This window comes from Macrotis lagotis, chromosome 2 (genome assembly GCF_037893015.1).
Source record: "Macrotis lagotis isolate mMagLag1 chromosome 2, bilby.v1.9.chrom.fasta, whole genome shotgun sequence".
NCBI classification, from domain to species: Eukaryota; Metazoa; Chordata; class Mammalia; order Peramelemorphia; family Peramelidae; genus Macrotis; species Macrotis lagotis.
The window spans coordinates 242,095,055-242,117,222 of NC_133659.1; the positions used below are offsets into that span (position 1 = coordinate 242,095,055).

General features: G+C 47.8%; 2 protein-coding genes across 4 annotated transcripts; one reads left to right on the forward strand and one right to left on the reverse strand.

Annotated features, from left to right (window-relative positions):
- Positions 1-974: 974 nt before the first annotated feature.
- On the reverse strand, positions 975-3,451 carry TMEM256 (transmembrane protein 256). Its single transcript, XM_074225483.1, has 4 exons — positions 3,342-3,451; positions 2,912-2,943; positions 2,488-2,568; positions 975-2,174 (listed from the first exon to the last, which is right to left on the reverse strand). The coding sequence occupies exons 1-4, from the start codon at positions 3,424-3,426 to the stop codon at positions 2,031-2,033; spliced, it is 342 nt and encodes a 113-aa protein (XP_074081584.1). The 5' UTR covers positions 3,427-3,451; the 3' UTR covers positions 975-2,030.
- Positions 3,452-3,816: 365 nt separating this feature from the next.
- On the forward strand, positions 3,817-21,164 carry NLGN2 (neuroligin 2). 3 transcript variants are annotated; one of them, XM_074225479.1, is made up of 8 exons: positions 3,817-4,041; positions 4,823-8,889; positions 11,877-11,933; positions 14,867-15,016; positions 15,217-15,402; positions 15,708-15,900; positions 16,652-17,248; positions 18,006-21,164. In XM_074225479.1, exons 2-8 carry the CDS (start codon positions 8,454-8,456, stop codon positions 18,877-18,879), a joined length of 2,493 nt encoding a protein of 830 aa, XP_074081580.1. In that variant the 5' UTR covers positions 3,817-4,041; positions 4,823-8,453; the 3' UTR covers positions 18,880-21,164. The 3 variants fall into 3 exon arrangements, with proteins under 3 accessions (XP_074081580.1, XP_074081579.1, XP_074081581.1); XM_074225478.1 differs by lacking the exon at positions 3,817-4,041 and having other exon boundaries at positions 4,532-5,382; positions 8,211-8,889; XM_074225480.1 differs by lacking the exon at positions 3,817-4,041 and having other exon boundaries at positions 4,532-5,382; positions 8,757-8,889.
- Positions 21,165-22,168: the final 1,004 nt, after the last annotated feature.

A 22,168-nucleotide genomic window follows, 5' to 3' on the forward strand; every position in this document is an offset into this window, starting at 1 on the left:
TAAGCAAAAGTATAACAAGACAGGAAATCATAGGACTAAATTCAAGGAATCTGAATGAACTGTAAAGTATAGGAAGGGGAATAGTATGACATAAGGATGGAAAAGTGGGTTGGATTCAGATTAGGTAGGATTTGAATGCCAGATAAAGTTTGAACTTTATGCAAATAGCCTTTAGGGAGTCACTAAAGGTTTTTGAGAAGAATACTATGATTAAACCTGAGCATTATGATTATTCTAGCAGTGGTAACATAACTATAATTGAGATGTTGAAGCTATTGAAAGATGCTGAGTATCAGAATGAGGTGGTTATAATAAAAATGGAAAGGAAGAGGAAAAATTTTGAGTATAGAATTCATAAAGACAACAACAAAAAAAGTTAATAAGTACTTACTGTATCTAAGACATGATGCTAAGCAAATAAAAGACAAAAATGAAAGTCCCCCCCCCCAAAGATACAACATATACAGGGGAGTGGGGAAGTAATGTGAGGAGATAGTAACAAAGAAGACTTTTGGAGGAGGTGATACCAGAGAAGGTGATAACTAACCTAGAAGGAAGTATTTTGGGAGGTTGAAATAAGGAAGGAGTACATTCTAGGGGACGAGAGTCTGTTTAACTACACAGAAATGAGAGATGGATGTCAAATGCAAAATTCCAGGAAGAGCTTTAACATTTTAAAGTTCACTTTAAAACAGATTAGAAAATGAAGGGGAATAACATGACATACAACTGTCAGATTATAGGGAACCTTAAAATGCCTGTCCAAAAATGTTTTATTTTGTCCTAGATGTTAAAGTCAAGAAAGTGATGTGGTTTGTTTGTCCTTCCCCTACAGACTCAGTTTATGAGGTCAAAAGGGAGGGGGAACTGCAAGGGTATGAGACCCTTAGGAAGCTGCAAAGATTATAGAGGCAGGAAACTTAGAACACAGATTTATTTAGGATACATTCATAACCAAAAACAGCTTTTGGCAGAGTAAGGGATCCCATCAGGATGGTCCTCAGGTAGAAAATAGAGCTAAAGATTTGGCCAAAAGAAGGGTCAGAGTTGATAATGGGATTAAAAGATTTCTCTTTCCTCTGTCTTTAATCAAGAAAGAGGGTTAGGTTGCAGGGATACCAAATCTGCAGGCATGCCAAATCAGCCTCACTTAGATGGGGAGGAGGGAATTCCTTGATGATAAAGGGGTTTTTGAATTTAGTTCCTGATATACTAATCAGGGAATCTTAATGTATTGGAAATGATTCAATTGTGAAAGGGATGGGCAAATCAATATGGAAGTTGAGCAAGAGGGAAAAGACAAAGATGATTTTAAGGTCACAAAGTTGGGTATCTGGAAGATGGTGCTGCCCTTAATTGGGAAAGATTTTGTTTAAGTCATGCTTCGTTTGAAAATGTAGAAATCTCTGGGGCAGCGAGGTGTCACTGTGGATTGAGCACTGGCCCTGGAGTCAGGAAGAGCCGAGTTCAAATGAGACCTCAGACACTTAATTACCTAGTTGTTAGACCTCGGGCAAGTCTCTTAACCCCATTGTGTGCAAAAAAAAAACCAAGCAAACAAAAAAAAGGAGACATAACTAGCAGGGAATTGGTGATGTGATTATAGAGTTGGGGAGAGATAAAACAGGAATCATTCATGTAACATTAGCAATTGAACCTACAGACCTGACACACACAAAAAAAAACAAGGCACATGTAGATGTGAGGTTAACATAAGAGTAATAGTCAGCCTAGTAGATCAGATTACCAAAGGAAAGAATATAAAGAGTCCCTCAGATCAGATTCTTCCCACACTCTGCCATCCAAGTGAAATTAATAAAGATGCCAAAGTTTTCTGCATTTCATGTTTAATTTTCTCCTCACTCTTGATATCCAAACAAAACACCAGCAAAAATTGAGAAATCAAGTTCCCTAGTATCCCATCTGATTTGGTAACTTCTCCCAGGAGCAACTGTAACATAAACAGGCTTGCAGCTTCATGCTTAGAGGTTAGTCTGAAGATTGTTCTGATGGGACAATATGGGGGAAGATCAAAGAGCTAGGGTGAGCCAGCCAAGAATCAGCAGGGAGCCCCCCACAGGGGCAATTGGCATTGCCATGGTGTCTCCTGTCAGGGCCTGGTAGTAAAAGCTGCCACAGAAGAAGGAGATTCCAGAGGTAAGCAGAGTCCCTGCCTGAGAATAAAGGAGAAGATATGCATGTCAAGCTCCTAAACTCAGGAACTGGGAATAGGTGATTACAACAGCTCCTTTTGTCTGGTGATATGGGAATGTTCCCACAAGTCCTCAACCCTTGATCTATTGCTCCATTATCTCCTTCAGTCTCCTTGACTCGTTCCTCCAGCCCCGCCCAGTAACAGCATTTCACTCCCCCCCAAAATGATAGCTCTGCTAATTGCTAAATTCTTCTCTTAGATAAGCTTTTGATGGAGAGGACCCCCTTTCCAGACTAGAGGATGAACAGGCTTGGAGGCATCCTGAAACTTACCCAAATCGGTTTCCTACAAAGGGGGACGCAGAGCAGAGCCAGACTGTGAAAGAAGTGGTGTTTGTTGGTTTTCTCAAAAAGCTAAAAAAGGAAAGAAAATTGCAAGAACTTCATTTTTCTCAAAGATTCATAAATAAAGATCTACACTACCCTTTCCATTCCCTTAAAAGTTCCCGGGGGGGGGGGGGGAAGTATGGAAGCATCCTTCCCTGAGAAATATAATCATGACCCCTCCCCCCACAAAATAATCAGGCACGTAGAACCAGACACATCTGGGCTTCCCCAACCCCGGCTCTTTCCGAGGCCCTGGTAACTAAGGCTTCTTGTGTTCTTTCTCTTGGAATTTTACACAAGAGAACCATCGTCAACTCCCCCTACCCCGCCAAGGCCCATGGCAGCTGCAAAGGTAGAACATCTCTTTTACCTCCTTACGGTAGGGGTCCTGGATGTTCGCACCTATGAAAGATGATAGCAAAAATTAATACTGACCCACCAATCCAAACACTTTATGAAATCGTGACGGCACCTAACCTGCCAGCCTGGGATAAAGGGATCCTTCAAATGGGTCGGGACTTGAAGGCTTCTGATTAGGCAAAAGCAGTAAACGAACAGCCAGGATAGATGATCGTAGAAGACTGGGTATGTTGGGGTAGGGTCTTTCGCTTCAAAAACTCTGACCCATAAAGGTGGTCGGAGGCAGGCTCGAACCAGACCTGTTAAATCCACTCCCGGCCAGCTTTAGTCCTCCCGGCTCCCAATTCCTACCCTTGACCCTCTAAAGACCACTTCCAGAGCCTCAGCTCCGGACCCCGAGCTGTACACCCTTCATTTAAGCCCCGCCCTGGCGCCCTGACCATGCGCCCCGTAAGTGGCCAAGCCCAAGGCGCTGGCTCCGGACACGGCGCCCAAGCGGCGGAACGCAGCTCCCAGTCCGGCCATGGCAGTGGAAGGTCACTGAATTTAGCAATTCCGGACTATAGATCCGACAGTCTGGCCAATCCCAGGCGTCTATGCAAATAAGGTCTTCCTCTGCCCAATCCTGACTGCGTTAATTTTAGCGTCTACCACCTTCACCCCTCCACCCAGTCGTAAAGATTATTTGTGAAACTGCTGGTGAATGGCGGAGGTGCCCTGCGGGCGGAAGAACTGAAAACCAATTAGGAGATGGGCGAGGGGCGGGTGGAAGCCAAGAGACACCACCTAGGGCTGGACTCGAAGGCCGAAATCACTCCCTCCCAGCCCCGCCTACTCGCGCTGGCCCCGCCTGGAGTGCTGCAAACCCAGCCTACCTAGGAGAGGGGATTTTAATCCGGATTTCTTTGAGGTTCCACCCACTGCCTGGGGGCTCCTCCTCCCTAGCTCCAGAGGCCGGGAGGTCCATTTTTCCGGCCTCCCCGGGCGCGGCTGGCATGGCCCCCTCCCCAAGTTTACTAGAAGCCACACCCAGGCTGCCTAGTCCCTGCCTCCCTTCAGCCCAGATCTTTAGAGCCAAACCAGCGCCTAGGGCAGGGGGAGAAGTGCCCAAAAGAGGGAGCCCCCTCCCCCCCACACCAGGTACCCCTTGCATCTTTTCACTTCAGCCCCACCTGTCTCCTGCCTGCTCCTCTCAGCCACTTCTCTGCTCTTAGTCGGGCTAGACTCATCGGATCTCTTGGATAGCCCTAGCTTTCGGTCACCGCCCCTCCCTCTTGCACTCCCTCCTTCCCCCTCCATTCCCGACCCCCACTTCCACCACCGCTCCACCGTCTCCGAAGGAGCAAGAGGCGTGGGAGAAGTGGGGCCAAAATGAGAAGAGGCGAGGGGTACCTGAAGTTGGGGTCGTGGGGGGAAAGGGAGGAAGAATGGGAGAGAAGTGGGGAGGCGAGAACGAAGAGGCAGGGGCTGGGGGAGGAAGAGGGAACATCAGAATGAAGGGATCCAAGGCTCTGTAGGCCGGGAAAGGGAGGGAGGAGGGAGGAGGGAGGGAAGCAGCGAGCTCGGCCCGGGTTGGGGGAGGGAGAGAGGAGGGGGAGGCAGCTGGGCTGTGACGCGCGTGGCTGCTGCGGCTGCTCCGCCGGCGGCTCATCACTCTCGGGCTAGGATGGACGAGGGGCGGGCGGGCCCCGGCTCGGAGAAGCAGGAGTTCGGGCCGCCCAGCAGCTAAGCGCTTCCCCCACCATCCCTCTCCTCTACCTCCACCATCCCCTGAGGGACACTGACCCGCTCCGCCTTCCCCAGCCCTAGGATCTCTGGAACCCAGCTCCCAGACCCCTAGCTCAGGATCGGGGAGGTCGGCAAGGGACCCAAAACCCGACCTTTTCTGATCTCCTCTGGATTTTTTTCCTCCTTACTCGAGACCGAGTGGACCCTCCTCCTCCTTCCTAAGGATTCCGACCTAATTCCCTCCTGTTCAGAGGATTCAGCGTGGGGCCTTCCCGACAGCCTCAGATCCCTTAGGATCTCCGGAGACTACTCCCCCCCCATCCCGGATCCCATAGGATCCGTGAGATCCGCCACATTCTCCCTATTTTCAATTCTTCCTCCATCAAGTCCCATCGGGAGACGCCCCCAGCCCCTTTCGAATGTCTCCAGGGATCCAGCGATTTCCAATCCATCGTACTCTACCCCCGCTGCGGGATTCCTGATTCCCAACCCCCTCCTAGGCGGGCATCTGCTTCTCCTTTCCCTGGCCTCGTACCCTATCTCTCCTCTCCCTGGGATTCGACTGGATCCAGGTCCGCCCCCGGGGCTTGGGGGTAATCCCCCTCCCCTATAGGGTGAGGCGCTGTGGGCGGGGGCCCAATCTGCCGGGTTTGGAGGCCCTAAGGCCCCTGCACCCCTAAGGACCCTGCCTGCCTCCCTCCTCCCCTACTCCGAGCCCGAGATGGAGAAGCCACGGCCCCGGGGTTGAGGCAGGTAAGAGCCTGGGGAGGGGCCCCAGAGGGTCTGCCGTGTTCCTGTCTCTGCATATCTCTCTCTAGCCATCTTCAGTCCCTATATCTCTGTATCTTCATTTCTCCCTCTCTTTCTTGGTCTTGGTCACTTTGTCTCTGTCTCTTTGTCTCTCTCTCTCTCTAGCCCATGAATGATCCTTTCAATGGGCCTACAGACCCCGTGTGTTCCCATCTCCCCCTCCTCCTCCCCCTTCCTGGCCAATCCATTTCTCCACTGCAGGGGAGGGGGCTGAGGCCTGAACCCCTGCTCCCCAACTCCCTTTGGGTTTGGGGAGTCAGGCCTGAGTAGGTGATGGAGGGAGGGAGAAATTGGAAAAGAGAAGGGGGGTGGGGAAGAAAAGAGAAATGGAGACATAAGAAGGGAAGAGAGAGATAGGGGAGAGATGAGTATAAGAAATAGAGGAGAGGGAGTTGGGAGGGAGATACTGGCGGAAAGGAAGGAGAAAGAGATGGAGACAGAAATTGGGCAGGAAAACAAATGGGGACAGACTGAGGCAAAAAGGAGATGCAGGGGAAAATGTATAGAGCTATGGAGGGAAAGAGAAAGATGGAGAAAGAAGGGGGAAGAGGAATGAAGGAGTGGAAGAAAAGGATGTAGGTAGAAAAAGGAAGAGACCAATGGAGATCAGAAGTGTTGGAAGATGGAGAGAATGAGGAGAGATATAAGAGAAAAATAAACAAAAATGGGAAGATGGGATGAGAAGGAGGCAGAAGGAGAAGAGCAAGGGAAAATTAGAGAGTGATTGGGGAGTGGAGAATTAGTTGAATGGTGGGGATGGAGAACAGTGAAACAAGATCCAACTCAGGATATGAAATGCCAGAAGAGGGCAGGGTCCTGAAAGAATAGAAGGGGGGGGGCAGGAAGGGTAAGGTGGGCTAGGGAGAGGACTGGAATGATATTGGGGATTCCTGTATCCTCATCTCCAGAATAAATTGACACCTGCAGAGAGAGCTGGTCTGGCAGGCATGCAAACATTACTGGCTCCAAAAATGACCCAAAGAAATCTCCTTGTCAGCAAACAGCTTTGGCGCTGGGAGGGGAAGGGAAGAAAGAGTTCCCAGACCCTGGATTTTTTCCCTTCCCTATATCCTGCTTTTTTTTTTCAGGGGACCCAGGTACTTTGCCACAAATATTATGTGATAGCTTTGCCCACAAATATTATGTGATAATGGATTCCTTTTTAGTAAACTGAGAGAGGAGAGATAAGGGAGGCAGTTGTCTGCTTGTCCCCTAGAAAGGGGAAAAAACTAGATTTGAGACCAGTGCAGAAGCGGGGTATTATCCTGAGGTGGACAGACAGGTGAGGTATATAAGTGGCAATCCCAATTCCAATAAGGAAACTCCAGTTCTTTGAGTAGGTGACCTAGAAGTGTAGGGTGTTCAGAAACTAATACTTGTCAAGGGGCAATTGCTGTGTTCATCGCAAGTCTTCTACCCCACCCCCCACCATTCTAGCATCAGTAGTTTCCCCTCTCTACCTATTCACCAGAGTCTGCAGGCCTGGGTCACTAGTGCTATACTAGGATTGGCCAACAAGGGGGGCAAGAGGCGGGGCTTCCAAGCCTCTCTGACATCCCCCCCCCCCCCCCATAATACAGGCTCTTTTAGCTCTATGAGTGGGAAGGATACAGTAGTCTAGTGTCTAGTCTAGAAGTCCTTGGGTTTTTTCCCCCCCTTACTCTTCCAGCACTATTCCTAGTAGAGACCCCAGCACCCCAGCATCTCTGGCCCCAAAGTCCTTCATGCCCCCCTTCTCCACCCCCTAGCCTCCTTCCAGGGTTAAAGCTGCAGCTGGTTGCCGCGGTAACATTGCGGGGCAGCATCCAGTTGTCCTGGCAACCAGCACCAGGATCATACATCTTTCCCCAGAAATTGCCCCCCACCCCCATATAAACCCTCCTTCCCAGTCAGAAGATCCAGGCTTTCAATTGTCCAGTCCTTAGCTCACTGGAAACCCTTGAACTTTAGGGGAAAGAGAAAGAAGGCAGCTTTGTGAAAGAAGATGAGTGACAGCTAGAGGATTGGCTACCTAAGTCCCCTTGGGAAATGAGAGATGGAAAAGAAAAAAAAAACTAGGGACTTGAAAACCTGGATCCCAGTTACTACCTCAGAGCAAGGGTGGGAGTGGGGAGTTTGCTCTGGTTTTAAATTATAGCTTCAAAGTAATTAACACAGAAAAGCAAACCACCACTTCCTGCTAATTAATGAATTGGTATTTTTATTTTCTCCTTCAAATCAATTTCTTTCCTCCCCCAGACCAACACTACTCTGTTGTGTGTGTGTGTGTGTGTGTGTGTGTGTGTGTGTGTGTATAAACCTGGTTTACTTCAGTCCCTGAGAGAAACCAGAACTAGGAAGTATGGAGGCCCTATGTGGGAACCTGAATCCATGACCCAAAGAGAACTGTGTTGTACAAATTCAGGGACCTGAGTCTATGCTGACCTGAGCTCCTTTCTGAGTGCTGTAATCACTTACTGATCCTCTATCTCTTACCCTGTGTCTGTTCTGGGGATGGTAGGGTTGAGGGCTTTGGTGGGAGGGATGGGAGTAATGCAGAATCTGAGTTCTAACTAACCACTTGTCTCTTCTCTGTCCCCCCCACCTTGTTTTGCTTCTATCTTAATTCTCTCTCTCTCTCTCTCTCTCTCTCTCTCTCTCTCTCTCTCTCTCTCTCTCTCTCCCCTCCACCCTCTCCCTCTCCTTTCTATCTTCCTCCCTCTTCCTGCCTTTCTTATTCTGTATCCCTCTGTCTCTCCATCCCCAAGCCTGTTCTTTTTATCTCTTTCTAGGTCCTGCCGTCTTTCCCCACTTACCATCTACCCCCACCCTTTGCTCTCTCCATGGAGCGCAACAGACCTCTCTCCTCCCTGTTCTAACTTCCCCTCCCTCCCTGCCCCCTTTCCTTCCCCCTTTTCCCCCTCCCCATCCTTCCCCCTGGGGAGAGGGGGGGACCTCCCTCCCTCTCCCCCCCTCACTCTCTCTCTCTCCGAGGGGGGGATCCCAGGGAGGGAGGGGGGTCCCCCCCAATCAGCATGTGGCTCTTGGTGCTGTGTCTGGTGGGGCTGGTGGGGGCTCAAAGGGGAGGAGGGGGTCCAATTGGGGGTATCCCAGGGGGTCCTGGGGAGGAACGATTCCCAGTGGTTGGCACCGCGTATGGGCGTGTGCGGGGAGTTCGCAGAGAACTCAACAACGAGATCCTGGGCCCAGTGATGCAGTTCCTGGGGGTCCCCTATGCCACACCCCCTCTGGGGGCCCGACGCTTCCAGCCCCCTGAGGCACCAGCCTCTTGGCCTGGGGTGAGAAACGCTACCGCCCTCCCGCCTGCCTGCCCCCAGAACCTCCACGGTGCCCTCCCAGCCATCATGCTCCCGGTCTGGTTCACGGATAACCTGGAGGCTGCCGCTGGCTACGTGCAGAACCAGAGTGAGGACTGTCTGTACCTCAACCTCTACGTACCCACTGAGGATGGTAAGGGCAGAGACTGGTGATAAGTCTGCCCCCTTCCCTAGCTCTGACACATAAATGCCCCTTCATATACAGATCCCATATTCCACCCACAGGCACCTTTTCATCAAGGCAAATAATTTCTCTCTCTCTCTCTCTCTCTCTCTCTCTCTCTCTCTCTCTCTCCTCTCCTCTCCTCTCTCTTCTCTTCTCTCTCTCTCTCTCTCTCTCTCTCTCTCTCTCTCTCTCTCTCTCTCCTCTCCTCTCCCACACATATACATATTTCTGTGTTCCCATACACACATTTTACATCACATCCCTATCCCAGAAAATACAAACATTTCCCATATATACATCACACAGCAAGTTCCAAAGCATAGTATACCTATTTGTATTTCAACACTCCCAGAGTATATTACACCTCCATCACTTCATAAACAAATATGCCACTTGGGCCTATCCTAAAGAGAAAATGACAGCACTTGATAAAGATGATTTTTCTACTTGAGGAAGCTCTCCTATCTCTCTTTCTTCCCATTTCCTCTCTTTCCTCCTCTACCTGCTTCCAACTGTCCTGCCTCCCCAGCCAAATATTCCTGAAGGCTCTAGGCATTTTCTGAACTACTTACCCTCTCCATGATCATATAACCCCCTAAATCAGATTTCACTGTGATTATTGTCTTTAAAATACCAACCCGGGGCTCAAAAATTAATCAACAATACCCTCTTCATCAAGGAAGCAGAAAATACTCTCTAAAAATCTTGTCATAGGACCAAACCCCACTTACTCCTATCTGAACATTCACAGTTCACTCTTTAAAGTGCTCTCTTAAATGCAATCCCATTCCCAAATATTAGAATAAGACCTAAATAAATACTTTTTTGACTGCCTGACCCCATCCCACCCCAACTCTTTTATATCATCTATCCCCAATGGCTCTGACACACGTACATGAACTATCTTTGACAATCACTTCAAACATTATCTATTCCAAAAATTATTCATTCACACAATTTTAAATAACAAGCACTTACACTAATTCTATATGCACTATTTAATTTACACCCCCAATACTACCTGTAAGACAAGTCCAATTTATCTTCTATATTCCCTAATACTCAACCTACCTTCATATCTCCTCATACATCATAGCCCCCTATAAATTATTTGTCATGCAATATTTCCCTTTATGTACACAACCTGCTCCAGCACTTCCCATACATGCATATGGTTCATTTTCCACACATAAACAATTCCCCCACATCCCTGGTACATTATTGTTTACCCCCAATATCTTCTTAGTTATATACATGATTTAACCCTAATCTCTCATAACTATATAAATAATTCCTATCATTCCCCATGTAGACAAATGCCCCACTTCAATCTCTCCCTAATAATCTTCACACACATATATGCAATTTATCTCTATCATCCTCAATTCAACAAAAATATCTCCAACACTCATAATTTATTGTTCTGGTTATACAACCTATAACCCAGACACATTAAATCTACCCCAAATTCATATGTATATATTCTATGGCTAAATTTCCTTTAAAGTACCTCAACTTCCTCCCATACATAATATATCCCATATTGCTTCATAATTTACCATCTAACAATTTTCTTTGCTTCCACAATATCACTCAGACACAAAAATAGCACTCCTTTCAAAAAATACTCCACTGACATACTCCTATATTGGAGCAAACCTATTTGTCCTGCAGAAGGAAGTGTTCCTACTTTCCACCCTATCAGGAGAGAGAACTTTGTTTTTAGGTTGAAGAAATACATCTGCCCCAACCCATGAATCATGGTGCTAGATGACTGGCTTTCTGAGGGGGTTGGAACCATGGTTTCTATTCCTCTTCAGTCCTTATTCCCATCCCTTTCTTCTCTGGAGCTTGTCCTTCCTTGTTCCCTAAGTATCTCATTCCATGCACTCCCTCCTAGGACAAATAGGCCCCTTCATCCTCCAGGGTCTGGGTCTCTGAGAGTGTGAGATTTGGGAATGACATAGTAGATGGGGATGGAAAGTGGGATATGAAGTTTAGAGTTATGTACTACTCCAAAAGGCAAATTCCACTTTCTCTTTGAAGAGAGCTGTATTTTGGAAGAGGGTGAACTGTTCCCCCCAAAAAATGACTTAGATCCCTGAGAGGGAGCAGAGAGGAATGGTAAAGTGAGGACAAAACTTAGATTATCCATTTTTCCCTTTTATTCTACTTTGAGTTGAAGAGGGAACTCTTAAAGAAAAGGGCACTTGGGTTGGGGCTATGAAATTGGAGAAAACTGACCTGTGAGTCAGGAAGGAAGGGAAATGCTAGAAGTAAAAGTGTTGCTGACCTGATCCCTAATCAACCTTGGGCAAGTAGTACAGAGGGTACAGAGTTATGCTTTCTTGATTTCCGCCCTCTTCAATAGAAATGCATGGGTCTCCTTTTGCTTCACTCTTCCCCTATATCCATCCAATACAACTGGGGAAAGGAGAGGAAAATGTGACATTAGCATTGAGGGGTTGGAGGTAGGGAACAGTCTCCTAAGCAAGGCTCCCCCTTCCTCTCTGTCACCCCACCTCCCTAACATCATTTAATTTTCCAGTTATGAGCCAACAGACTGAATGAAACAAGTCCTTTCCAATCAAGTTCAACATATCTCTTATGACAGGTCTAAGCCCACCCACTTACCTCCCACCCCAGGCCTAGCCACACCTGCCCCCTCTAACCCCACCCTCACAAAAAAGAATAAACAGCTTTTTTGGGTGTGTTTTTTTTTCCCGAGGTGGGGGGAGAGTAAAATTGGGATATAGAAGCATTTTTATCTTTTCTTGGTTTCTTTTTCTTGCAAACACATTTTGCTTTTTTTGGCTCGTTTTTTCCCCCCTGCTTTCCGACCCCACCCCCTTTTCTGCTTTCTCTCCTTCCCTCCCCCATCCACTACCTCCCCGACCCCCGATCTTTCCCCACAAAATTGTCCTTTTTTCTCTGTTTTGTGTTCCCGGTCTTAGGTCCGATCACAAAAAAACGTGACGAGTCGACGCTCAATCCGCCCCCGCCAGACACAGGTAGATTTTTTTAAATGCCGCTGCTGCATGTGGTTGCCGACAATGACACACAGGATCCCTAGCCCACCATACCCAAAACAATCCAGACTAAAATCTCATAGTCCCTAAGGTCCCTTTACAATCATTCTTTACACTCAGACATACACATACATACAGAGAGGAAAGGAGAAAAAGGAGGAGAAAGGAAAGGAAAGGAAAATAAGCAAGGATTTTTTTTAATTTACAAAAAAATGAATTGTATAAACTTTTGGATCCAATTGAAAAAGTGGATGAAAACAATTTCTTAAAGATTTTAAATTAAAAACTATGAAAGGAAATTAGTGTGCTAGAATCTTGAAAAAAAATCAAGAAAACTGGAATTTTTTTAGAGCTTAAAAGAAACTGGCAAACCTTTGGTACTTTAGACATCTTTGGAAATGTAAAATCTTGAAGGGATTTAATTTGGAATCAAGTGGGAAATTTGAGGAAACTTGGAAATTAAGGAGAGTTGGGGGAAATGGAAAAAAATTTTTTAAATTAGAAACTGGCCCAATTTGAAGTATTGGAAAATAAGTGAGGTTCAGATAATAGACATTTGAAACCAGTCATAAAAAGTGGAAACTTTTTAAAAAAACGGGACCCAAATTTTGCTACAAAATTTTGAAAATGAAAATAATTTTTTTCTTTTTCTCCCCCCCCAAAAAAAGTTTTTGTTTTTTCTTTTCTTGTTGAATCTGGCCCATGATTTTCTTGCTTTTGGGGTTTTTTTTTCTTTCTTCTTTCTTGATCTTTTTTGGTTGTCATTGTTTTTGAATTCTTGTTACCCTTTGCCCCTACCCTTCCCTGCCCTGCCTTGCACCCCTCTGCCTCCCCTTTCCCCCCACACTGGGAGAGTGGTGGTGCTGGGCTGGGGAGGGCATGTTGGGGAGAGGGGATCAGCACTAGAAATACAGGGTACAGCTGTGGCTGTCAAGAGAAGGCAACTGATTTAAGGAAACTAACCTGTGACAAAGGAATTTGGGAAGATGGGAGGGGTTGTGTTCTTCATTGCAAATGTTGGATTGTTGGGGGAGAGGAGTTGGAGCTCGATTGATAGAAAGTGAAAGGGCAGAAGGGTCTCTTTGTTAAGAGCACTGACAGAAGGCCAGAGTTGTGATCCTTAACTTTACTACTAACATACCCAGAGTGGCCTTGGAAAAGTCACTCTTCTGGGTTTCTGCTTCCTTCTTTCTTGAAAGAAGGGGTTTAACTAGAAAGTATTTCAAAGGTCCCTTCCAGTTCTGACCCCAGTTAGGAGAGGGAAGATAAAAAAACAAAGGGAAAGGCTAGACAATGAGAAATGCTTTGAGTTCAGTCTTGTCCCTTTTGAAGATAAGCAGAAAATTGTGAGGAAGCATATTTTAGAAGTTGGAGGAAGTTTTTAACAAGGGGACTAAGAAGGGAGGTAGACAAAAATTTGTGGTAGCAAGTATGCCTGAGACTTTTGAATTACAGAAGTTTAAGAGATATCTATCCTGTTGTTTTTTGGAGTACTAAGGATCTGGGGGGAAAATGAAGTTCTTGGGAGGGTGGGGGTGGGGAAGAGCATGTTGGGGAGTCATACTAAGGTTCCTAGGGTAGGTAAGGGCAATAAGGATCTGAGGAAGATCCTGGTCTCTTCTGTCAGGTGTCCTCCAATTAGATCACCGTCACCTCCATCCTGATGGTTAGCTTGTAGAATTTTAGGAGTTAGTGAAAAGGAGGAAGGAATTCCCTGATGTTAAATTGACCCCTTCTATTTCTGAGGTGCCATATTTCAGAGATCTCTAAAGTAGAGGGGAGAATTAAAGTTCCTAGGCTTCAGTCAACTCCCTGGGGCTGGAGGGTGAAGAAAAAGAAGAATCATAGCACTTTAAGATATGTAAATTGATTGCTATATATTCTTCCATAGTAGCTTTGTTGGAGAGTATGGGTTTTTGATGAAGTTTGGAGGCTCAGTAACATCATTAGCCCATTCATAGCCTCTCCCCAACACTCCCTCGGCAAATTAATTAGGCTGGGGGTGTTGCTATGGCAACTAGGGAGCTGCCCTAGAAAGGAATTAGGGTGAGGAGGAGGCTGACCATCCCCCAAGAATCCCAGAATCTGACACCCTCCCCTTCTGCCTTGTGTACTCCTGAGGGAACAGTAGAGGCCTGAGGTCTGTGGAAATGAGCATCCTTTAATTTCTCTTATTCCAAAAGGGTCTTCTCCGTTTTAGCAGCAAACGTTCCTTTAGAAACGAAGAGAAGGTGCAAGAGGGATACAAATTATGTTAAGTAGGAGATGCCCTGCCATGGAGTGGCCTTCTGACCTAGAGATATTCCCCTCCCGTTGCTAGATTACACGATTCCCCTTCAGCTGCTTTTGATTTGGGCCTCAAGGTGTGGTGAAACACCGGGAAAGCCCGGATTAGTAAAGCATAAAGGTTTTGGCAAGGATAGATTCAAGGGCACCTGCCTGGGTCTGAGGTTGTGTACATTCGTTATTGGGGTCCGTATCACTCGAAAGGTCTCCTTGTTCTCTCTGGGACTAAGGACCCTCCAGGGGAGGGTCACTCTTGTTGTACGCCTCAGCCCTCTTCTGACCCTGGTATCCCTCCTTCTGTCTGCCTTTCTGGAAAGAGCATTATTTCCCTCTGAATTACCCCTCGCCCTCTGATATAGGATTGGGAGCCAGATGCAGTGTGGTCTTCCCCAAAACACCTGTGTTCACCTGGCCCTCTCTTGGAGTCTCTCACGTCCTTCCCACACCCTCTTCTCTCGCGTTTCCTTCCCCGACCCCCCCTTCTCCGTGCCCGCTCCCTCTTTGTGGTTCTGCCCCCAACTGGCTGCTCACTCCATCCCCCACCTTCAATGTGGCTCCACCCTCGAACTCACCTCCTCCCCGTGGCTCCTCCTTGACCCCTCCCCTCGCTGTGGCTCCGCCCCTACCAGACATCCGGGACTCGGGGAAGAAGCCGGTGATGCTGTTCCTCCACGGGGGCTCCTACATGGAGGGAACGGGGAACATGTTTGACGGCTCCGTCCTGGCCGCCTATGGCAACGTGATTGTGGTCACGCTCAACTACCGGCTCGGCGTGCTCGGTGAGGGCAGGCTGTGCGCGGGGTGGAGAGCGCAGGACTGCGGGCGGGCGGGCGGCCGGGCGGGCCGGGGCGGGTCCTGGCCCAGGGAGGGTGTGGCTGGCTGAGGACCGGTGCCCCGGGGTCCGGAGGAGGCTCCCTCCACGAGTGCCCAGGGAGCCCCATCACCCTCCCTGACATCTCTTTCTCTGCCCCTGCCCCAGGGTTCCTCAGCACAGGGGACCAGGCTGCCAAGGGTAACTATGGGCTCCTCGACCAGATCCAAGCGCTGCGCTGGCTCAGTGAAAACGTGGGGCACTTTGGAGGTGACCCAGAGCGAATTACCATCTTTGGCTCTGGAGCTGGAGCCTCGTGTGTTAACCTGCTTATTCTCTCTCACCACTCTGAAGGTACTGGCATGTTGTTTTGGGGGTTCCCAGGTGTCTTCATCCCTGATCCCTCCTAGGCCAGTCCTAGGGATCTCTGATTCCCCTCTTCTAAAGGTTTCCACTGTTCTGTACTCCCTGGTCCCGGTTGAGGTTTACCTAGGAAACATTCCTCCTTTCTCTTGGCTCCTTCCCCCCTCAGCTCAGAAATGCCTGAGTATGTCTCTCTAGTCCCATCCCTGCTGCTGGTGAGTGCTGCAGAACTCCCTCACCCACTGTAGTCCTTCCTCTGTGTGTGTGTGTATCCATTCCCTACTTCCCACCTCCAGGATTGTTCCAGAAAGCCATTGCCCAGAGTGGTACAGCCATCTCCAGCTGGTCTGTAAACTATCAGCCACTCAAGTACACACAACTGTTGGCAGCCAAGGTGGGCTGTAACCAGGAAGAAAATGCTGAGGTTGTGGAATGCCTTCGAAGAAAACCCTCTCGGGAACTTGTTGATCAGGATGTCCAACCAGCTCGGTATGGTGGAGACTAGTGCTCCTGGTCTGGGGGGGGGGGGGGGGGGACAGGACTCAATTAATTAGTCACGCAATAAACATTTATTGTGTCTATTCTGTGCCAGGTCCTAGGCTAAAGGGTCAGTTTGGGGACACAAAGAAAAAATAATCCCTAGTCTCAAGGAGCTTTTTGGTCTTTTTTTTTTTTTAGGTTTTTTTTGCAAGGCAAGTGGGGTTAAGTGGCTTGCCCAGGGTCCTACAGCTAGGTAATTATTAAGTGTTTGAGACCAAACTTGAACCCAGGTACTCCTGACTCCAAGGCCAGTGCTTTATCGACACCTAGCCGCCCCAAGCTTTTAGTCTAATGAAAGAGAGAGCATGCAAACAATTACATATAAAAGAAGATAGATATTATAGACATACATTTATGAAAGATAAATTAGAGATAATCAATAGAAGGAAGACATTAGAGTTATGAGGGGATGGGATGGAAGTTAGGATTTTAACTGGGATTTGAAGGAAATCAAGTAAAGTAGGAAGGAGAGAACTCCAGACATGCAAGATAGCCAGTGAAAATGTCAGGAATCAGTAGATGAAAAGTATGTGAGGAACAATGAACCAGAGCATATATGGGGGGGGGGGAGTATTTAAATTTTAAGAATCTAGAAAAGATCCTCACTTGGCCCTGTAAGGGAGAGTTGGTGGCCCTGTAACCTCAACAGCCCATGGGAGATCAGTCTCCCTAAAGACCTGACTTGGCTTTCTTATTCTAGTTACCACATTGCCTTTGGTCCAGTGGTGGATGGTGACGTGGTTCCAGATGACCCAGAGATCCTGATGCAGCAGGGTGAATTTCTCAACTATGACATGCTGATTGGTGTTAACCAAGGTGAGGGCTTGAAGTTTGTGGAGGATTCAGCAGAGAGTGAGGATGGTGTATCAGCTAGCGCCTTTGACTTCACAGTCTCCAACTTTGTGGACAACCTTTATGGCTATCCTGAGGGCAAGGATGTCCTAAGAGAAACCATCAAGTTCATGTACACAGATTGGGCTGACCGGGACAATGGTGAAATGAGGCGAAAGACACTTCTAGCTCTTTTTACTGATCACCAGTGGGTGGCCCCAGCCGTGGCTACTGCAAAGCTTCATGCTGATTACCAATCACCTGTCTACTTCTATACTTTCTACCATCATTGCCAGGCAGAGGGCAGACCTGAGTGGGCTGATGCTGCTCATGGTGATGAGTTGCCCTACGTGTTTGGGGTGCCTATGGTGGGTGCCACGGATCTCTTTCCCTGCAACTTCTCCAAGAATGATGTCATGCTCAGCGCTGTTGTCATGACCTACTGGACCAACTTCGCCAAGACTGGGTGAGGGGGAGGAGGCAGAGGGAGGGTAGGGTGTTCACTTTTTTAGGAGGAACAAGGGATAGGGAGATCAGGATATCTCCCTGTTCCACCTCCCTGTGGTGGAGTCTGTTCTTTATTTTTCTGTGTATTACTTCCTCCTTTCCCCACTACTGTCCTTTTCCCTCTCCCTTTCCTTTTCCCCTTCCTCTTGTCTTTTTCTATCTCCGTTTCCCTTCTCTCCTTTTACCTCTTTCTCCACCTCTGGCTCTGAACCTCTGTGTCTGTTTCAGTCTTTGCCCATCTGTTTTCATGTTTTTCTGTACCTATCTCCCTCCCTGTTTCTGCCGTTTTTTCCTCATCATTCTCTCTGACTCACCTTCCCCCAATTCCTCTGCTCACTGCTTTTCTTCCTCTCATTTCTTTTTTCTTCTCCTTGCTTTATCATTCTTTTCCATTCCTACATCTCTTTCTCATTTTATTCTGCCACCAGCTATGCTTCCTTTTTTAAATAATCTTCCCTTTTTTATTGTTCTATATCTCTAAGTTTTTGTATTCTGTATATATCAAACCTTTTATATTGCTCTGGCTATTCATCTCTCTATCAGCTTTGGTATTTCTGCTTATTTTTCCCTTTGTTTTCATCATTCTCTCCTCACCTGTCTCTTTCTCACAGGACATAGTTCTTTGCTCTTGATAAATCTCTTTCTATCTCTGTCACTGCCTCTCTCTCTGGGCTTTTGAATCTCACTCCTCCACTCTCCTTCCCCGATCCCTGCAGTGATCCCAACCAGCCAGTTCCCCAGGATACCAAGTTCATCCACACCAAGCCCAACCGCTTTGAGGAAGTCGTGTGGAGCAAGTTCAACAGTAAGGAGAAGCAGTACCTGCATATAGGCCTCAAACCTCGAGTCCGGGACAACTACCGTGCCAACAAGGTGGCCTTCTGGCTGGAGCTTGTGCCCCACCTTCACAATCTGCACACTGAACTCATCACATCCACTACCACCCGCCTGCCACCTTATGCTACACGCTGGCCCCCTCGTCCTCCCCCAGGGGCCACAGGCACCCGCCGGCCCCCACCACCAGCCACCACTCCGCCTGAACCTGAACCAGACCCAGGACCCAGGGCCTATGATCGCTTCCCAGGGGATTCACGGGACTACTCCACAGAGCTGAGTGTCACTGTGGCTGTGGGTGCCTCCCTTCTCTTCCTCAACATCCTAGCCTTTGCTGCCCTGTACTACAAGCGGGACCGGCGACAGGAGCTACGATGCAGGCGGCTCAGCCCTCCTGGTGGCACAGGCTCCGGAGGGCTTGGTGGGGGCCCCCTGCTCCCTACAACTGGCCGGGAGCTACCAGAGGAGGAATTGGTGTCATTGCAGCTAAAGCGGGGAGGAGGTGTAGGAGGGGATCCAGGAGAGACCCTTCGCCCATCCTGCCCCCCTGATTATACCCTTGCCCTTCGTCGGGCACCGGACGACATGCCCCTCCTTGCCCCTGGAGCCCTTACCCTGCTGCCAAGTGGTCTGGGTCCACCACCACCCCCTCCACCCCCCACTCTCCACCCTTTTGGGCCCTTCCCTCTGCCTCCCCCAACCACTGCCAGCCACAACAACACACTACCCCATCCCCATTCTACCACCCGAGTATAGGGAGCAGTATTGGGAGAGGGAGTGCACTCCACTTAGCTCTCCCCAAACCAGACAGGAAGGGAGACTCAACAATGATCATGGAGTCTAGGGGATGGGTTGAGAAGAATTATGGGTGCTGGGATGACTACCCAAGCATGTCAAAGCACCTTATTAAGGTGGACACAAGTTTCCACATTAAGATGTACGCACTCTGCCCTTGGAGATATGTTTTCTTATCTGGACATCAGCATTTAGACTTGTTGTGGGATGACTTCCTACTGCAACACAGGTCTTATGGTGTGTGGAAGTGTGTTTTCACATTTAAGGCCTGCTTTTTCACATGGAGGTATATTTTCCTATAATGGGGCATGTTTTCCCATGTTCAGAGTGGATTTTTTGGGCCACCCTAGACACATTTTGGCCCCCTCAAGAAAATTCCTTCCAGGGTTTGGACCCCAGAATCCTGACCTTTCACCCTCCAATTGGAGACCTTGGGAGCGGGCATTTTTACTCTTATCAATTTAAGGTTGGAATGCCTCCCAACCCAAAGGGTTGACATCCAGGAAAGATGGGTGAAGTGATCACAGGGACACCCAGTGAATCCTGTTTTTCCTAATGGCATCAGTCTGATGAAGCATGTTCTATGTAGGCATGAGTCTTCCACATATAGGCACAGATGTACCATTGGGTGGGAGGGAGAGGAGTGGATCTTTATGGACCCATGCTGATTGTGAGCTTCAGACATGCGGTTTCCCATATGGACATGTCATATGAGGAAAGTATGTTTCCTGTGTGGACATGTTACTGCATGTGGATGTGTGTTTTTCCATCTGGATGCCCCTATCTGCCCAGGACTCCCCCAATCCCTATTCTCCATCCCCAATGAACTGTTGGCTCCAGTCCCAAATTCCTTCTTGGACATTGGATAAGAAGAAATCCAAGGCCAAAAGAAGCCATGGGGAGTTAGCTGCAGACAACATAATAAAGTTGCCCTTTATTTTGTACAAATTCCAGGGGGTGGGGAGGAGATAACACACACGCGCACACACACACACACACACACACCCATTCTCACCCACAAAAAATATTGGAAATCAATGGGGACGGGTAGATGTGGGGACCATGGTGGCAATGCATGTTTGACCAAAGTCCCAGTCTAGGGTCTAGGGGGCAGTCCTCCCCCTACCCCTCTTACCAGCATTCATCTGTGCCAAACTTAAGGGTTTGAAGTGTGTCAGACCCTACCCCCAAGTGCCAAGGACTTTCTTTCCCAGGGAAAGGGGAAGGAGGAGAATCTGGGGCCAGTGAGATATGTGGGGAAGGTAAACAAAGCTAAGAAGTCATGACTTTGTACCCCTACCCATCTTTCTTTCTGCCTCAGTTCCTCTTCTCTGAATCTCTCTCTCTCTCTCTCTCTCTCTCTCTCTCTCTCTCTCTCTCTCTCTCTCTCTCCCCCCCTCCCCTTCCCCTTCCCCCTCCCTCCCCCCTCTCCATATCCCCTCTCTTCTCTCTCCGTCCTTTCCCACCCTCTCCTTTGGATCCCTTGAGCCCTTGGTTGGGCTGGGTGGGGAGTTTGGGGGTGGAAATAGACCTGAGAATAGACTCAGCAGGTAACAGAGGTCTAGTGCAGTGTGGGGCTTACATGGGAAGTGATATTGGGATAGGAATAGGGAAACCCATTCCAGGGTTGTCAGGTTGCCATGATTGTCTGAGGGAGGTATTAGTAAAAAAAATTTGAGATAAGGTGAAATGGAATTTTCCTCTGAAAAACCCTAAAAAACAATGTGGGTCACTAGTGGGAAAGAATTGAAAAGGCAGATGACCAAAAGTGGTTCAAGTTTTTGAAGGAACAAGGAAAAGGAATCAAAATTTGCTCCAATTTCTTGGGGGAATTTGGTGCCAGACCAGTGGGGGGCAGGAGGGAGCCTATCCATTCCCTTCCATCAACACCCCAAATCATCCTGTCTCCCCAACATTCAGCCTAAATTTGTCTCCCTCCTCATAGACCTGTTTACCAACCTGATCCTATTGATCCTTCATTTTCTCTGGAAAGTCATATTCTAGGGATCTGGACCCTGAAACCCAGGAGATAAGCCTCCAGCACTGGGGCACGAGAGAGGCTGGTATGGACCTGGGGTATCCCATGATTCAGCCACGGACTCTGCCATTTAGCCCCCAATTTTCCCTGTCTTCATCTCTCTCCTTCCCCCCTTGCCCACAAACCCCTATCCTAGCAGCTCTGTACACATTTTTAAACCTGGCAAAAGATGAAGAGAATTATTGTAAATATAAAAGTTTAACTGTTAGTCATGCCTGCAATGGGGAATTGGTGCACATTGGGTCTCTGAGGGAGACTGGTTTGGGAATGGGACCGAGTTTCTTATCAAAGGAAATGTACAGCAGAGGAGGGCAGAAATAACCTTGGAATTGAAGATAATAGGTACCCAAGCTTCACCTCTACCTACCTCCAACAAACATGCAAAACCCATTTTTACTGAATGTCAAGAGTCAGAAGGGAACTTGGAGGCCATCTGGTCTATCTCAACTGGATTAGAGAGAGAATCCTTTCAATGAGATACCTAACCAAGTTAGCTGTCCAGCTTCCTTGATCATTTCTGGCAGTTCATTTCTGATAATCTTAATTCTTAGCTTCACAACAAACCTACACTTTTCTGCAATTTCCACCCATTTGCTCCTACAAGAAAAATTAAAATTCCTCAGTTATTTGAAAGACAAAGACAGCATCTTCCCCCAGTCTTCTCATCTTCAGGTCAAATTGCCTCAATCTCTTTAAATAATTTTTTATATGATCCTTCAACTATCCCCCCGGAGGACCCAATCTAACTGTCTTTAGAAAGCACAGAATCTCTAAATTGGAAGGAACCTTAGAGATCACCCAGTCTTACCGGAGCCAGAGTTAAGTAGAAATTGTTTATATCTCACCTCTTGCCATTCATAGAATTTTCTTCTGCCTATTCTTATATAATAGGGGACAAGGGAGCTTGGACAAATATGACATTGGTCATTGCAAATGATGTGTGAAGGGATAAAGTCCTCATGAAGTGAAGTTATCATCCAGTCCACCCCCCATCCTCCTCCTGCAAGGTGAAGGGACCCAACTAAAATATGAGCCTCTAGCTTCTAAATGACTGCAAACAAACATGCAAAGGCTAAGAAAGACTGGAACTCAGCAAAGTTAAAGGAGATTCCTGAAAAGAGGATGTTGAAAATCAGAAGGACATAGTCTAGAAACAAAGGCTGGCCTTCTTGAAGTGAGGCCACTTGAAAGAGAGGAAAGGTGAGGCAAGTA

Excerpts from the sequence above, each read along its gene's own strand:
- TMEM256 (XM_074225483.1), bottom strand. The coding sequence starts at position 3,426 with ATGGCCGGACTGGGAGCTGCGTTCCGCCGCTTGGGCGCCGTGTCCGGA. Across the intron at positions 2,569-2,911 it reads AGGACCCCTACCGTAAGGAG|CTTTTTGAGAAAACCAACAA; the intron begins GTAAAAGAGATG and ends TTCCTTTTTTAG. Across the intron at positions 2,175-2,487 it reads TTTGTAGGAAACCGATTTGG|GCAGGGACTCTGCTTACCTC; the intron begins GTAAGTTTCAGG and ends CTTTATTCTCAG.
- NLGN2 (XM_074225479.1), top strand. The coding sequence starts at position 8,454 with ATGTGGCTCTTGGTGCTGTGTCTGGTGGGGCTGGTGGGGGCTCAAAGG. Across the intron at positions 8,890-11,876 it reads CTACGTACCCACTGAGGATG|GTCCGATCACAAAAAAACGT; the intron begins GTAAGGGCAGAG and ends TCCCGGTCTTAG. Across the intron at positions 17,249-18,005 it reads ACCAACTTCGCCAAGACTGG|TGATCCCAACCAGCCAGTTC; the intron begins GTGAGGGGGAGG and ends CGATCCCTGCAG.